The 15350-nt window shown below is 55.6% G+C and overlaps 1 protein-coding gene across 1 annotated transcript in view; it reads right to left on the reverse strand.

Annotated features, from left to right (window-relative positions):
- Window positions 1–6397: 6397 nt before the first annotated feature.
- STARD10 (StAR related lipid transfer domain containing 10) overlaps window positions 6398–15350 on the reverse strand; it is a 63543-nt gene continuing 54590 nt past the window's right edge. The window contains exons 4-6 of the mRNA XM_053307867.1: window positions 13962–14079; window positions 9503–9555; window positions 6398–7387 (exon numbers count right to left, since the gene is read on the reverse strand). Coding sequence (XP_053163842.1) covers window positions 7157–7387; window positions 9503–9555; window positions 13962–14079 — 402 coding nt within the window. The 3' untranslated portion in view covers window positions 6398–7156. The remainder of the gene's footprint in view (window positions 7388–9502; window positions 9556–13961; window positions 14080–15350) is intronic.

Consider the following 15350-nt stretch of genomic DNA (forward strand, 5'->3'; position numbering starts at 1 on the left):
TTACAGTGGTCACACCTCTAGTCTCCCATTAAGATGTAACCAGGGTGGACCCTGCTTAGCTAAGGGGACAAGTCATGCTTGCTGCCACAAGACTTGTTCTCCTCTCCGAGGAAGCATCTTCTAGCAGGCAAGTCCCGTTTCTGGTTTTGTTCCTCCCCACCCCCAGTGGCGGACAGGAGGGGTCCTGCTGGAACTCCGTGTGATCCTTTCGAGCGACTTCCGAGTAGTACTCTTGAGAAAACTAGTCTGGCTGTAGCTACAGTGATGGCCTCGCCAGACCAGGAAAGCTCCTTGGGGCTCTCTCCAAGAAAGCCATGGCATGCCTCGGAGACTATTCAGAGCTGCTCAGGAGGGCAAGTCGCCCCAGGGGGGTGTGGACACACATGGGGCGGGGAAAGGGGGTCTGACGTGGCGGGGGCAGGAAGGGAGAGGAGCTCTAGAGCCGGGGGGGGCAGAGGTGTGCTGTGGGGTGGAGGAGACGGGGCTGGACCTTACCTCCTGGTCTGAACAGACGGACCAAGTCTCCCCCCACCCAGTGCCAAAGGGTGACTCAGCAGCCGCCCCAGCGATGAGTCAGCCGGAAGCCAGAGCAGGCTCCTCCAGCCGCCTGCCTGGGCCCTGCTCTCCCTGGGACTGCAGCCAGCCCTGGGCGGCAGAAACCGCCCTCCGCACCCTGGTGTGCCCCACTCACCCACCTGCAACTGCCCCTCTCCCGACCGTGGGTGGCTGACAGAAGGGCCCGGGCTCTCTTCTGTTCGTGGGCTGCCTGCCCGGGCCGGAGCGGAGGCGGTGTCTGTTTCCCTGGAAAGCACCGAAAGCAGGAGACCGAGCCGACGCCTCCCATCGGTGGGATTCCCTGCCGTTCTGGGGCTTGGGCACCCTCTGCTCAGAGACTCTGGAGCCCTGTGTAGGACCAGAGGCTTGCAGACCGCTGTCCGAGGGGAAGCAGGCCCAGGCAGGACAAAGAGCGGGCGAGACCCACCAAGCTTCCCCGGCTGCAGTCCAAGCACAGGAATGGCAAGAACTAGCTCTGTCCTGCAGGAGTGGGAGCGGACGACTACCTCCGGCCCCTGCTTGTGAGTTTTCCAAACACTCCCCAGCTTTCCGGAGGCATCCTAAGAGCCCTGCTGGATCTGGCCAAAGGCCCATGAGCTGGCCTTGCCTCCTGCTACTCACCATGGCCCACCAGAGAGGCTTCTGGGAAGTCAAGCAAGCAAGGCACGGAAGCAATAGCTCCCCTCTGCTGTGGTGCCCACAGTGGCAGGCATTCAGTGGTACACTGCCTTGGACATGGAGGTTCTACATCGGCTGTTAGCGAGCCATGGCCTTGGCCTCTGTGTGAATGTGTCAGATTCCCTTTTAAAGCCATCTAAGCACTGCCCTGGTGGCACTGAAGTCCACAGATTAATTTCATCTTGTACAAAGAAGCCTTTTGGGTTTCTCTGGCTTAAATCTCCCGTCCATCAATCTCATTCCATGACCCAGAGTTCACTTCTCGGTCTCCACCAAACGGGGCATAACTCTGCAAACCTCTGTCATTCCGAGCCCCACCCTCAGCACACTTTTCAGAACGAAAAAGCCCTCCACAAAACTGGGTCCCAGAGCGCATGGTCTAAGGGGACACCATACAGCCACTTGGTTGAAGCTAAGCAGGTCTTGGGGTGGTCGGGGCCGGGATGGGAGACCCATGCGTGCCCCCTTTGGGGATGGGGCCCCCGCTCATTGGCAGAGCATCTACTTTGTGGGAAGAAGGTCCCACCGGTCCAGTCCCTCCCTGGCAGCATCTTCAAGTAGGGCTGGGAGGGGCTCCTGGGAGAGCCGCTACCAGCCAGTGTAGGCAACACTAAGTGAGCTGGAGCAATGGCCTGGAGCATAGAAGGCAACGTCCCGTGCTCCTAGTTTCGCCTTTCTTCGTATCTTTCATATGTTCAGTCAGCCAAAGTGGGACACATTGGGGGATATGTTCCGCCATTCAAATGTTTTTACTTACAGTATTGATTCCTAGTTATCATCTGCCTTTCATTTAAGAGAGAGATGACTCATGTCGTTGAAAACTACCTTTGAGCTTTTTACAAGGGCGGAGCTTTCCTATTTGTTAAGGTTTACTTTTTCCACGTTAACCTCAGACCGTGGCTTCCCCCGTCCTTCTTCTGTGGCGGAGTTCCCTTGTATGGACGCCTCCCTGTGGTCAGATTCTCTCTTGGAAAACTTCTTGCAAAATCCAGGATTTGCCCTGGACGTGATTGCGAAAGGAGGCAGCAGATGGCGCTGTTCCATACACACAACCTCCTAGGTCTTGCATGGCACAGGCCGGCAAGTGTTCAGCCTGGTCGGACGCTGGCATTGTGGCATGCAAGGAAGGACTCACTCCATCACTTCTGAGACTGAAGGGGTTTTTTTTTGGGGGGGGGTTAAGTGTTGTCTGAGAATGTTACCTTGTCCATATAGGTTTTCCTTCCTATGGCACAGAATGCAATTGCTCCTGCTCTCAGCATCCCCAAGGATTACTCAGCGGGCAGAGAGGAAAATACGTTACTGACTAAAGTCCTTTGCAAATCCTCTTGAAGTGTTATGTGGCTCATTTGCGGATCAAGGGTGACAAAGCTTTCAACCTCTCCTGGCTGGGAGGTATGCAGCCTGCTGATCTACACTGCTTTGCATTGCACAGAGTGAAACCTGTAACCTTGCACATTGATATACCAGATGGTATAAGCCACTGGAGATTTTTAAGAACTGGCTAAGACCATCATTTGCATGGACTGACCATGATGCAGTCCATCCCTGGGCAAAATCGACTGGCTGGCTGCTTAAAGTCCATTTCGGTTGTATATCCAGCGATGTCTATCAGTGGAGATAAAAGGCGTGTAGTCCTTTTACCAGGAAAGCTTTCGTTAGGATTCCTCTTCCGGCAAGGGGGCTCAACTGTGGAGACTTCAGTGGTGGCACCCATCTTGTGGAACTCCCTGCCATGGGAAATCATTCCGTTCCTTCCTTGTCAGGATTCCACTACCATTCAAAAACATTCTTATGCTGGCTGTTTTCGGAAGCTGCCTTCTACTGAGTCAGACCATTGGCCCATCTAGCTCAGTACTGTCTACCCAGACTGGCAGCGGCTTCTCCAAGCCTGCAGGCAGGAGTCTCTCTTGGCCGTATCTGGGAGATGCTGCCAGGCAGGGAACTTGGAACCTTCGGCATGCAAGTGGGCAGGTGCTCTTCCACTGAGCTAGGACGCCATCCCCTCAGGGGAGTATCTTAAGAGTGCACACACAGGTAGCCTCCCATCCCAAGGCAGACCAGGACAGACCCTGCTTCACAAGGGACAAGTCATGCTTGTGACCACAAGGCCAGCTCTCCATCCCCAGACACTGGGGGGGGGGAATGAAGTGGGGGCTCCTCTGCCCCACGTCTGTCATAGCACCCACGTCTCTTCTGGTGCACAAGACACGAATCCTACTGCTAACGTGTTGCTTCTTTTCCCAAGCTCTCCCCCGGCCCAGCCATCCCACCCCTCCATCCGGGGGGGGGGGCTTCCAAATCCTCTTTGGTCTGTCCTGGGTGGTGTGCTTGTGCCCTCAAGAACCTCCATGTTAAGAAGTGGTGCTTAACTTGCAGTGGCGGGGGGGAGGGGGCTCCCAAGCCCTTTAGGTCCAGGCTCCCAAATTACCTAGGTGCACCTCTGCTCCATCAAGCACCAGCCAGGCTTGTCGCCAAAAGCTGGAAGACACAGACCAAGCTCTGGACCCCGACCTGCCCATTCGTTTGCCAGGCCAAAGCCAGCATGAGTCACAGCTCCAGCTGCAAATGAAGAACACACCCAGCTGCCCAGCTTGCTTGAATAATCGTCCTTTTATTTCCAAATAACAAGGTATGAAATCTCCTCCCTCCCCCCTTGAAACGCAAAAGGTGATTCAAGAAAGCTCTTGAATGAAACAGTCAACAAACCCCGCAGCGGAAGGCCAGCCCAGAGAGGAGGAGTTCAGGCTTCCACATTTGGCGGGGAGCAGAAGGAGAGAGGCCGGGGAGAGGGGGGTCCCAGGCCCAATGCAAACTCCCAAATACCTGGGGCAGTAGCAGCCCCCCCCCTCCCCAAAGGCAGCTCTAGGAGTGAGGGGGGGGGATCCGCTGGTCCACACAGACCTCTGGGCCGGCCAGCCCTCTCTGTGGGGACTCGGGCGCCTGGAGTGGGGAGTGTCCCCCCCCCCGCTGCAAGGAGGACCTCCCGTCTGCCTGACCCTGCCTCCTCACAGTGGTGCGCATTGCCCCCAGGCCCTTCCCCTGGGGGGCCCATCGCCACTCCCAGCACGGCTCAATTTCAAATGGGGCTGGACAGCAGGACTTTCTTTTTCCAGACTGGACCAGAACCAGACGGGGAGAGAAAGCTGATCCTGTTCTCAGAGTGGAGGTCTTTAGGATGGGTTGGTTGTGCGCTCTGCTGGCCAAACAAGCAAGCAACACAACCCCTGATGTCTTGTCAGCAACACTTATCGGAAGGCAATTCTGGATCTCAAACATTTTGTGCCAATCAGATGCCTGGGCTTCATCTGCCGCGGGTCAGGCTCACTGGCGAGCAGGGGTGGGGGGCAGCAAGGGAGCCCAGACCCCCTCCAAAGTCCTCTCAGGATTGAGCCCGGGAGCCTGAGGTCGCCCGCAGGGGTGGGCCTTCCTCCCTGCCTGCAGGGATGGGGGGTGTGCGTGCGTGCGTGCCTTTGAGCACCTACACGGGGCTCCTTTCTCTCTCCCACACACCCACCCCCCACCCCAATCCTCAGCTAAAATGGACCAGGTACAAATGGCCTGATTGTAACTTGTATCCCATCAGGAGTGAATCTAGAAATGGCCCTTTCCAGCAAGGGCTGCTTCTGGGGCTGGTCTGTACCAGTTGGGACGGCAGGTGAGGGCAACACACCTGGCCCATATTCAGTTAGGAAGCAAAACCTCTCTCCACACACAGTCCTAGTGCAGCAGGGAGGGAGAAGGTTCCAAGCTGAGCCTTTCCCCTTGAAATGCAGATTTGGTTTGTGTGGTGTGTGTGTGTGTCTTATGCCATATGCAGAAGCAGCAGCCCGGTGTTTGCCACCACCCCATGCACACGCACCCCCACACACTCTGAAGTGGTGCAGTCCAGCAAGCGACCAGCCCGGGCTTCTCTTCTCTTCCTGGGGCTTTTCCATGCCTACGGATGCCTCATTCTGCAGATGTCTACACAAAGGTCATTCTATCACCCCTCCCAAAGAACAAGCCGTTGCACCATCCTGCACATGTGACTGTTCTCCCTTCAAAGGCAACTCCAGGTGTGGAACCTCCCCCCCGCCCCGGCCTGCCCCTCCCCACTCACTCCCACAACCCCCACATCAGGCAGTGCCATTTCCCCTGAGAGGGGAGAGCAGAAGGGTTGCCAGAAAACCCCTCCGTTATTAGCAGCAATATTGTGAACTCTTGCCTCCCACACCCTCCTCCACCTTTGAATTGGGTGGAGCAGGGGGTCTCAGACGTGGACCCCTCAATGTTGTTGGACTAAAACATTAAGAACAGAAGAACCGCCCTGCTGGATCAGGCCCAAGGAGGCCCATCTAGCCCAGCCTCCTCTTTCACACAGTGGCCCACCAGATGCCGCTGGAAGCCACAGGCAGGAGTTGAAAGGGGCAGGCCCTCTCTCCTGCTGCTGTGACTCCCCTGCAACATTGTGGATGGGGATCATGGGAGTTGCCGTTCAGCAACATCTGGGGACCCAAACTGGAGAACTGCTGGATTAGAGGCAGCCCCCCCCCCAAGGTATAGTGGCATCTAAGGTGAGATGCCCAATGTGGCCTTGCCCCCTGCCCCTGATAGGGGGCAGCCCCTTGCAAGCTTTGAAATTTGCACAGGGGCAGGGGAGGAGGGGAGGTTGCCAGCCGCCTCCTCTTCAGGCTTCTGGCAAGCTTAGCCCGGAGCGTGAGGAGAAGCACCCCAGGCAAAGTTTGCCTGGCTCAGGTCGGTCCGCGGGGTCCTGCTGGCACTCCAGCCATCTTCCCCCTGAGGCAACTGTCTCACCTGGCCTCATGGAAGGACCGCCCTGCTTCTTAGGGGAGGGCCACAGAGGCGGATGAGAGGCTCCCTCTTCCAGACCCCAAGTGGTCAGAGGAGATTTTAAAAAGCAGGGTCATCTGGGGCTCCGGGGGGGGCGGGGGGGTTCTGCAACCCCCACATCGCCACCCACACTGATCAAGAAAGATGCCTGCTTCAGAAATAGGAATGTGCACAGACCGGTTCGGAGGCCATTCTAAAGGCCTCCAGACCGGTCCGGTCACTGGGTGGTTTTGGTTCGGGTGGGGAGTTTGGGGGCTTCCATTAAGGGCGGGGGGGGGCTTTACTTACCCCTCCCGCGCTTTCCACACACTGCCGCCGTAATTATTGAAGAAATTGCTCCTCCGATGGCTGTTCCTATTTTTAAAAGCCTTCCTAAAGTCTTTTGCAGCCTAGCAGGGAAGGGGGCGGGAGGACATCTCCCCGCCGCCCGCCTCTTAATGTTATCGGGGCATGATTTAAGGGCCCGGGGCGAGATTTAAGGGGGTGGGAGGGGGCTTCAAGGCAGCAGCAGGGGGCCAGGGCTTCAAGGGGGCAGCCATTTTTAAAAATAGGAACAGCCATCGGAGGAGCAATTTCTTCAATAATTACGGCGGCAGTGTGTGGAAAGCGCGGGAGGGGTAAGTAAAGCCCCCACCCGCCCTTAATGGAACCCCCCACCCCAGTGCCGGACCGCAGCTCCGCGGTTCCGTGCACACCCCTATTCAGAAAGGAACTGCTAAAAAGGGGAACAAGAGATACGGGGAGGAGACAGTCGGCCACAGATCCTGAACTGGCAGCTGAAGAGCAGGACTTGCTGCAGAACCTTCCTGTCCCAAATCCAGCCCCCCCCCCAAACAGGGGCCACACCCTCGGCTAATCTGCCCCCCCCGCCCCGCTTTAGACAAGAGCGAACTGCTGCCTGCAGGGGAAAGAGTGTGTCTGTCCGTCCGTCCGTCTGTCCCACGACTGGGTGTGGAAGAGGGAGGTGGGGGTGGTTCTTCCCCTTTTCAAAACACAAACGGCATTGGATACACAGACAAAGCAGCGGCCCCGGTGGGTGGGTGGGTGGCTAGGTGGAGTCCCCCCCCCCCCCACCGCCCGCGCGGGCCCCTCAGTTGAGGCTGTCCTCGTCGCTGCCTTCCCCGCCCCGGTCGTCTTTGGTCTCGGACAGGCTGCTCTCGTCGATGTTCTCCAGGGAGTCGGCGTGCTGGATGGCCAGCTCCGAGAGGGCCAGGGAGGCCAGCGTGTTCTGCTCGGGGTACAGCCAAGGCTTGAAGTGGGGGTTGTGTTTCTGCTTCCAGTCGGGATACTTGAGGCAAGCCTTGTACATCTTCTTCATGGCCTGCAGGAGGGCCGGGGGGGGGGGGGTGGAGAGCAGGAGAGAGGGAGTCACGGCCAGGGACAGAAAGGGCTGGGCGAGCAGAGCCTCCGGGGAAACCACCTGAGCCTGCAGGGCACAAGATACTTTGACGCGTTTGGGACAAGCAATCCTTGCCTGCCAGTGGAGGTACAGACACCATCCCCACTAAATCACTGACCCTTCATTACTCTCGCATGGTACTCCTCCAGAATCTGCCCTCTCTGGGGGATCTCCTCATCCCACCGGTGCTAGCTCTACCCTGGGAAGGGAGCCGAGTTCCAGTCCTGCTGCAGTTCTGGCCGGCTTCAGAGTTCCGCCCCAGCTCCTCTCCTGCCTTCTCCTGCAAGGGATGGATTTTCCAGGACAGAAACCTGTTCCTTCAGGTTTGCTTCACAATCTCCAGCATCTAATCTCGACTTGTTTTCTTTAGGCAAGAGCAAAGAGCTGCTGGCATCCGTTTTTATTGTGAAAGAACCACAAATCCAGACACAGCCCTCTTTTGTTGGGAGGCAGCCCCAGAAGCCTCTGTGCCTCCGGAAAGCCAATACACTCTCCAACAATGCCAGCGGTCTCTCCTTCTCTCTCCCCGCCCACTTGCCCTTCTGGGGCCTTTAATTCAATGGAGGTATCATTACATTTGCTGACGTGCGTTGCTTTCTGGTGCCAAAGTAGGCCGAATGTTTAACGTGATACCTTTGCGATGGAGCTAATTAATCAAGCAATGTGCTGATGGAAAAGGAACGTCACACAGCAACAGAGGTGACCCGAGCACCTCACCCGAGACTGTGACGCTCTCAGGTCATCTCTGCTGATGTGGAGACTGAAGGAGGCTGTGCAGAGAGAGGGCTCCCGTCTGGCCAGTGGCCAGGTGATCCAGACAGGCGGAAATTCTCACACACGGACACTTCCTCAATACAACAACAATTGCTCGGGCCAAATGGCAGATGCTTTCAATCTGACTCGTGTCTTGGCAGTTTCGGAGGAAATTGCACACATCTCAAGTGGCAGCCTGCTCTGGAGGCACTGAGGCTCAGACCTGTGTCTCGTACTGCTGCCCAAGATGTTCTGCAACTCCAGCCGCAACATAGGAAGCTGCTTTATACCGAGTCAGACCATAAGAGCATAAGAACATCCTTGCTGGATCAGACCTAAGACCTATCCAGTCCAGTACCCTGCTTCATACGGTGGCTCACCAGATGCCTTGGGAAGCCACCCAACCAGGAGATGAAGGCATGCCCCCCGCCCTCCACTCCTGCTGTCGCTCCCCTGCAACTGGGATTGGGAGGCAACCTGCCTCTGAACATGGAGGGCGCCTATGGCCATCAGCAGCACTAGAAGCCATCTAGCTCAGTATTGGAATACACTCCCTATAGACATTCGTGGTTTAACATCTTGGTCAGCCTTCAAAAGAGCCCTTAAGACACATGTTTTTTCAGCCAAGCTTTTAGCAATCTTTGAGTATTATAAATGCAGGGGCGTAACTACTATGAGGCAAGGGGAGGCGGCTGCCTGGGGGCCCCCACGCCTCGAGGGGCCCCCCAGAGGCAAGTCACATGTTTAGTGTGTGTGTGTGTATCAGCGAGGGGCCCGTTTTAAAATTTTGTCTCTGGGCCCACTCCAGCCTTGTTACGCCCCTGTATAAATGGTTAAATTGCTGCTTTTAACAGTTTTATTGTGTTTATTTTTGTGAACTGCCTAGAGCCTCTGAAGTCAGGCGGCAAACCAACCAACCAGTCAATACTGTCTACACTGACTGGCAGCGGCTCTCCAAAGTTGCAGGCAGGAGTCTTTCTCAGCCCTACCTGGAGATGCTGCCAGGGAGGGAACTTTGTGCTTCCAGAAACGAACACACCCAAGTTTGACCACAGGGCCAAGGAGGCTCTGCTGGATCCTTTGGGGGCCTCTGCCCCCAGCCCCCGAGTGTCTCCCCAGAAACCACCATGGCTCTCCCTTTGCGTCCCCAGCAGCCATTCACACGGTCTTTGGTTCCATGGTGACCCTGAGCTGAGTGCCATCAACCAAGAGGGAAAGGGGACCAGGTCAACAGACAGACTTCTGATGGAAACTGGCGGGTGCACCCAGAGAGACGCGACTTACCTTAGGAGCCAGGAACTGAGAGGACTTATTCACCACCCACTTTGGCAAAGAACCTGGAGGGAAGAAAGCATCAAAGACGTGACGTAGCCCCCACTGTGGAGAAGACAATCCCCAAAGGAGTACAACGTAGTGGGGTGCGAGGAGACCTCGGCTCCTGGGCTTTTGCTCTGGCATTGGTGGTTCTCCGCTCTCGGTTTGTGCATCCAAATGCACAACACTCGAGTCACATAAACTAAAGAGGAAGATATGCACCCTTCTGAGCCACTGGAACAGAGATCGGCCCAGTTCACACCATGGCTCAAATCTAAGTTTAATGTGGGTGACTGACATTAACGTGATTGTGTGAAGCCACACCAAAGTGCACATTTCCCATTTGCCTAAGGCCACAAATCACCTTGAAGTGGGTTCACACAATCACACGAAGGCTGGTAATCCACATTAAACCTAGACGCGGACGACTGAGTGAACGAGGCCATCACATGGTTTGCACTTTGCTGACCGAACTCACGGAGGGCAGGGTGATGCTGTGTGTCCCCACCAGCCCCCGCTGACACCCGGGAGCCTTCTGAGATCCCACCACACACCAGTCACAACTTTTCAGACCTTTTCTCCTCAGCTGGAAGGACTAGGAAGTTGCATTTATTTATTTTTTAAACCAAAGCTGCCCCGATTGCTGGATTTGGGGCTGGGTCCAGTAGTCCCACAGACACCCTGGAGACAGACCACCCATCTTATAACACGTTGCCATGTTTGTGACCCAAGAGCTGAGCATCATCGGGCTGTTTCCGGCTTAGCTGCTCTCTGGTGTCGCGCAAGGGCCAGGCAGTGCAACCCACACTCGGCAGCGGAGGGAAGCAGGAAGGGTGCTGAGGCCCCAGATTTAGAACCTTCTGAACCATTCTGGTCCCTCCACCTCAAAAAGGATAGCACAGAGCTGGGGGTGGGACAGAAATGAGCACTCAAACATTAGTAAGGTGTTGGAGCCTTATGACAAAAGCTAAACAGGCTGGGGGAGAAACAGACCCCAAAGGGCACATGATAGAGGTTTATGAAACTTTGAGTAGTACGAGGAGAGAGAAACACTTTGCCACCTCTCATGAACATGAGAACTCAGAGCCACCCTTTTGGTAGTCATTCCAGGACAGGGGAAAGGTATTGCTTCTTCACACAATGGATAATTCATCTATGGAATTCACTGCCACAAGACGTGGTGATGGCCACTGTCTTAGATGGCTCACATGGTATCGTGGTTAGAATGCTGGACTAGGACCGAGGAGACTCGAGTTCAAATCCCCATGCAGCCATGAGACTTGCTGGGTGACTCTGGGCCAGTCACTCCTCTCTCAGCCTCTCTACTTCACAGGGGTGTTGTGAGGAGAAACCTAAGTATGTAATACTCCACTCTGGGCTCCTTGGAGGAAGAGCGGGATATAAAATGTAAATAATTTAAAATAAATAAATAAAATAAAAGGAGATCAGGCAAATACAAGGAGGAAAGATCTATCCCTGGTTATTATGATGACAAATCAAATGGAGCCTCCATGGTTAGTAGCAGAGTACCTCTGAACATTGGGAGCAAGCAAGCAGGGCATGGCTACTCTACTGCACCCTATTTATAGACTTCCTAGAGGCATCTGGGTGCTCACTGCAGGAGACAGAATGCTTGACCACAGGGGCTTGGGCCCACCCCCCAGATGTTGTTGGACTACAACTCTCATCCCAGAATGTTGGGGGCAATATGCTAAATCACTGTAAACTGCTTAGAGAGCTCCGGCTATAAAGCGGTATATAAATGTAAGTGCTATTGCTATTGCTACTGCTATCATCCCCTGCCACAGTGGTGAAAGGATGATGGGATCATGGGAGTTGTAGTCCAATGACAAGCTTTTTCTAAGGAGCTGCTGGTCTGATCCAGCAGAGCAATTCTTGGGGATTCTAAGGCATTCAACTATTAAACAATAAACTGCACAAATGTTGCTAAATCCAAGAAGCAGCTTCTTGGTGGAGTCAGTGCAACTTCTTTTCTCCTTTAGGGACATAGGAAGCTGCCATATACTGAGTCAGACCCTTGGTCTACCTAGCTCAGTATTGTTTTCACAGACTGGCAGCGGCTTCTCCAAGGTTGCAGGCAGGAATCTCTCTCAGCCCTCTCTTGGAGATGCTGCCAGGGAGGGAACTTGGGACCTAGATGCTCTCCCCAGAAGAGTGGCTCCATCCTCTGAAGGGAATCTCTTGCAGTGCTCACACATGTGGTCTCCCATTCAAATGCAACCAGGGTGGACCCTGCTTAGCTAAGGGGACCAGTCCTGCTTGCTCCCACCAGGCCAGCTCTCCTCCATGCTTCTAGGATTCAAACCTGGGACCTTCACTGCAGGCAAAGCAGAGGCTCTTCCAAGGAGCTATGGCTGCCTCCCCATATAGAGCGCCAGCCCTACATGTAGGCTCCCAGCTGGTGAGACACTGTGAAAAACAGGACGTTTCAAATGTAGAACATATGAATCTGCCTTTTAGGAAGACAGGAGGACTAGAGCCTTGCTGCAGGATCCGGGCCAAGGAAGCCACTCGAGTCCAGCCCCCCGTTTCCCACAGTGGCCCACCAGCCCGCCCCTGAGAAGCCCACAGGCAGGAGGAAGAGGAGGGCTCTCCAAGCAGGCTACAAGCAGGAGTCTTTCCCAGCCCTACCTGGAGATGCAGCCAGGATGGGGCCTGGGACCTGTGGCATGCCAGGCAGATGCTTTTCCGCTGAGCTCCGGCCCCCTCCCCTCAGGGGGATCTCTTAATAGCAGACGGGCCTTGCATGTCGTCACCGGCTGAGTGCAAACTGAGGCAGGCCCTGCTTAGCAAAGGGGACCCTTCTTGCTTGCTCTCCCAAGACTGACTCTCTCTTCTGCCCGCTACGGAGTCAGACCAACCAGGGGTGCCTGCGGCCAAGTATGGCCTGCTCTGCCTGGCAGTGCCTCTGAGGGAGGGTCTTCCCAGGCGGTGATACAGTCGGCCTTTTCCGCTAATGCCTACAGGCCATGTGGCTAGTAGTTCAGACAACATACAGCCACTCCTGGGTTGGGTTGGCCATGATTAGTTTGGCCATCCAAGTCATGAAAAGAAGGGTGTCTTTTGATTCCTCTTTCCCCCCTAACATGAACATGCCGGGCAAAATGTGGCATGAGAAGGGAAAGGGGTGGATGCTCATCGTGCACCCTTCCAGGAGTGGCTACCTGCGTAGGTAGGGCGGATGGCAGGTGGGCTCCCAAGGGCCCCCTCACTTCGGCACCGGAGCGCACTTTCCTTTTCATCCTCACCTTGTGCAGTCCAGGCCAGTTGGTGAACATTACTGTGAGGTTTAAGAGATCCTGGCCGTTCCTGGTCAACTGCTTGCTTTGAGCGAAAGAAGCCGTCTCCCCCTCCCTCTCCTCAGTCCCAACCCGCCCCCCTGCCGCCCCCCTCCAAACGGTCACTGCTGCAGCCCTGCAGAGTCAGCCAGTCTTCGCCACATCAAAGGACTGTGGATGTGCCACCTAGCTGACCTCTCTCTCCTGCAGGACTGGAGCTCGGGAAGTCCTCAGTGGCCAAAAGCCTCTGGAGTGTGGCTGAATCAAAACCCTTCCAGTTATCTCACAGAAATCACGGCGGTACAATGGCCACAGAAGGCTCAACCACACTTCCGGTTTTCAGCCCATTCCCACAAGGAATAAACTAGCTATAGCCATGTCCGTGACTTCCAATTCTCACCCCTGGCAGAAGAACGGGGCAAGGAGGTAAAGACAGCCGAGGGTGGCAGCCTCTGTGCCCCCTAACTCAGGTCACAACACCAAATGGTCCCCCCTCCCCTCCCCCAGGAATGGCGGAATGCTGTGCTGGTGGTCGTGATGAAAGAACTGGGAGCTTGGCTGAGTGGGGAACCGCTGCCATTCTGGGACCCTGGAGAGACAGTCCAGAACCCATCTGGCGTCAAACACTGATTCAAGCATTTTGCTGAAATCACAAGGACTAGAAACTCACCCATTGATTGATTTATTTTTAAAAGAGAAATGTTCTCATCCTCAAGAATGTCTGGTGGCTACTGAACTGTGACTTGAGGCTACATCCCACTGCATCAAAAGCAAATGCTGGCAGGCCCATCTTAGGAGCACAGGAAGTTGCCTTGTGCTGAGCCAGACCCTTGGTCCCTCTAGGTCAGCACTGCCTGCTCTGACTGGCAGCGGCTTCTCCAAGGTCTCAGGCAGGAGTCTTTCCCAAGCCGACTGGGGGATGCTGCTGCCAGGGAATGAACCAGGGGCCTTCTGCATGCAGAGCAGACGCTCTCCGACGGAACTACAGCCCCACACCAGAACTTACCTTCCTGTGGCTGTGAGTAGGGGAAGGTCTGGGATTCTTAAAAACGGAAGCATGCTTTAAAGGAAACCCGGGGCAAAACAGGAGGCACGGATGTGCAGGTGCCCTCAGCCAGGCAAAGGCTCACCTTTGGGGTCTACCTGAGCCAGGTAGGTGAGGCTGCAGTTCTTGGCTCCTTTCCCCTGGACCAAGTAGCCGGTCTGGATGGACACGGCTCTCACCATGTCTTTCCTGGGAGGGTATTTCTGAAAGGAGACAGCGGGAGGGGGAGTTGCGTCAGACCCAGACCACTTCCGGCTCGTCGTCCCCTGCCGCCCGCTACTCCTGGCCAGGACTCGGAGCTTCCCTTCTTGCTCAGACCTGCCCAAATGCCAAGGCCGTCAGCGGGGCGAGGGGCGGCCGTTCACGCACTTCCGTTGCCCACAGTCCGAGAAGGAAGCGTCACTTCTGGGTCAGGGGGAACAGTTCTCAGCAGTCTTCCCTCCCACGGGGATTCCCAGTTGCGGACTACAACTCCCAGAATCCCCGGCTGCAATGGCTTTTGCTTGGGAATAATGGGAGTTGTAGTCCACCACATCTGGGAAGCCCTGTTGGAGGAAACACTGGACTTCTCTGGCAGGCGAAAGCCCCGCAACCTCTTGGCTCGGGCATGAAACGCGGCCCGTTACCACTGGAAGGCCAGCGCACACCAGCACGGGCCTCTGCGTCTTGAGCAGCCCTGAGAGACGGAAGCCTCACAAAGATGACGGTGACAAGAAGATGATGTTAGCATAGCCAGTGTGGTGTAGTGGTTAGAGTGCTGGACTAGGCCCGGGCAGGACCCGAGTTCAAATCCCCCCTCAGCCATGAAATCCACTGGGTGACTCTGGGCCAGTCACACATCTCTCCGTCTCACCTACCTCGCAGGGTCGCTGCGAGGAGAAACATAACCATGCACCCCGCTCTGGGCTTCTCAGAGAAAGAGCAGGATAGGAATGTGATTTAAAAAATAATAAAAATCACCCAGAGCTGTTTCCCTGTTTGTGTTTAGCTTTTCACTGCAGGCATCCACAGCTGAACTGACGACGACTTGGTCAGCATTTCCTTTATGCATTTAAAGCTGGTCTGTCCTTTTGGCTGGGCGAAGTGCCGGGGTGGGGTGGGGGTGTACGACTGAGGGTGTAAATGGTAAAAACGCAACGACGCCTGTGTGGGGTCATGGTCGGCGTGCTGGGCCAGGATGAGGGAGGCCCTGAGTTCAGATCTCCACAAAGCCACGAAGCCCACGGAGTGGCACTGGGCCCGCTGCCCGCCCCCTGCCTAATCTACCTTGCCGGAGTGTTGTGAGGACAGAAAGCGCAGGAGGGGCAGACTCTTGCAGGAAGGGTGGGAGAGAAGTGTAGCTAGCAAGAATGGACACCATCTCAGCCCCACTGCAGGGCCTGGATCACAACCCAATCACTGCAAATCTCTCTCTCTCTCTCTCTCTCTCTCTCTCTCTCTCTCTCTCTCTCTCATATATATATGAGAGCATGCC

This window comes from Hemicordylus capensis, chromosome 3 (assembly GCF_027244095.1).
Source record: "Hemicordylus capensis ecotype Gifberg chromosome 3, rHemCap1.1.pri, whole genome shotgun sequence".
Classification (NCBI taxonomy): Eukaryota; Metazoa; Chordata; class Lepidosauria; order Squamata; family Cordylidae; genus Hemicordylus; species Hemicordylus capensis.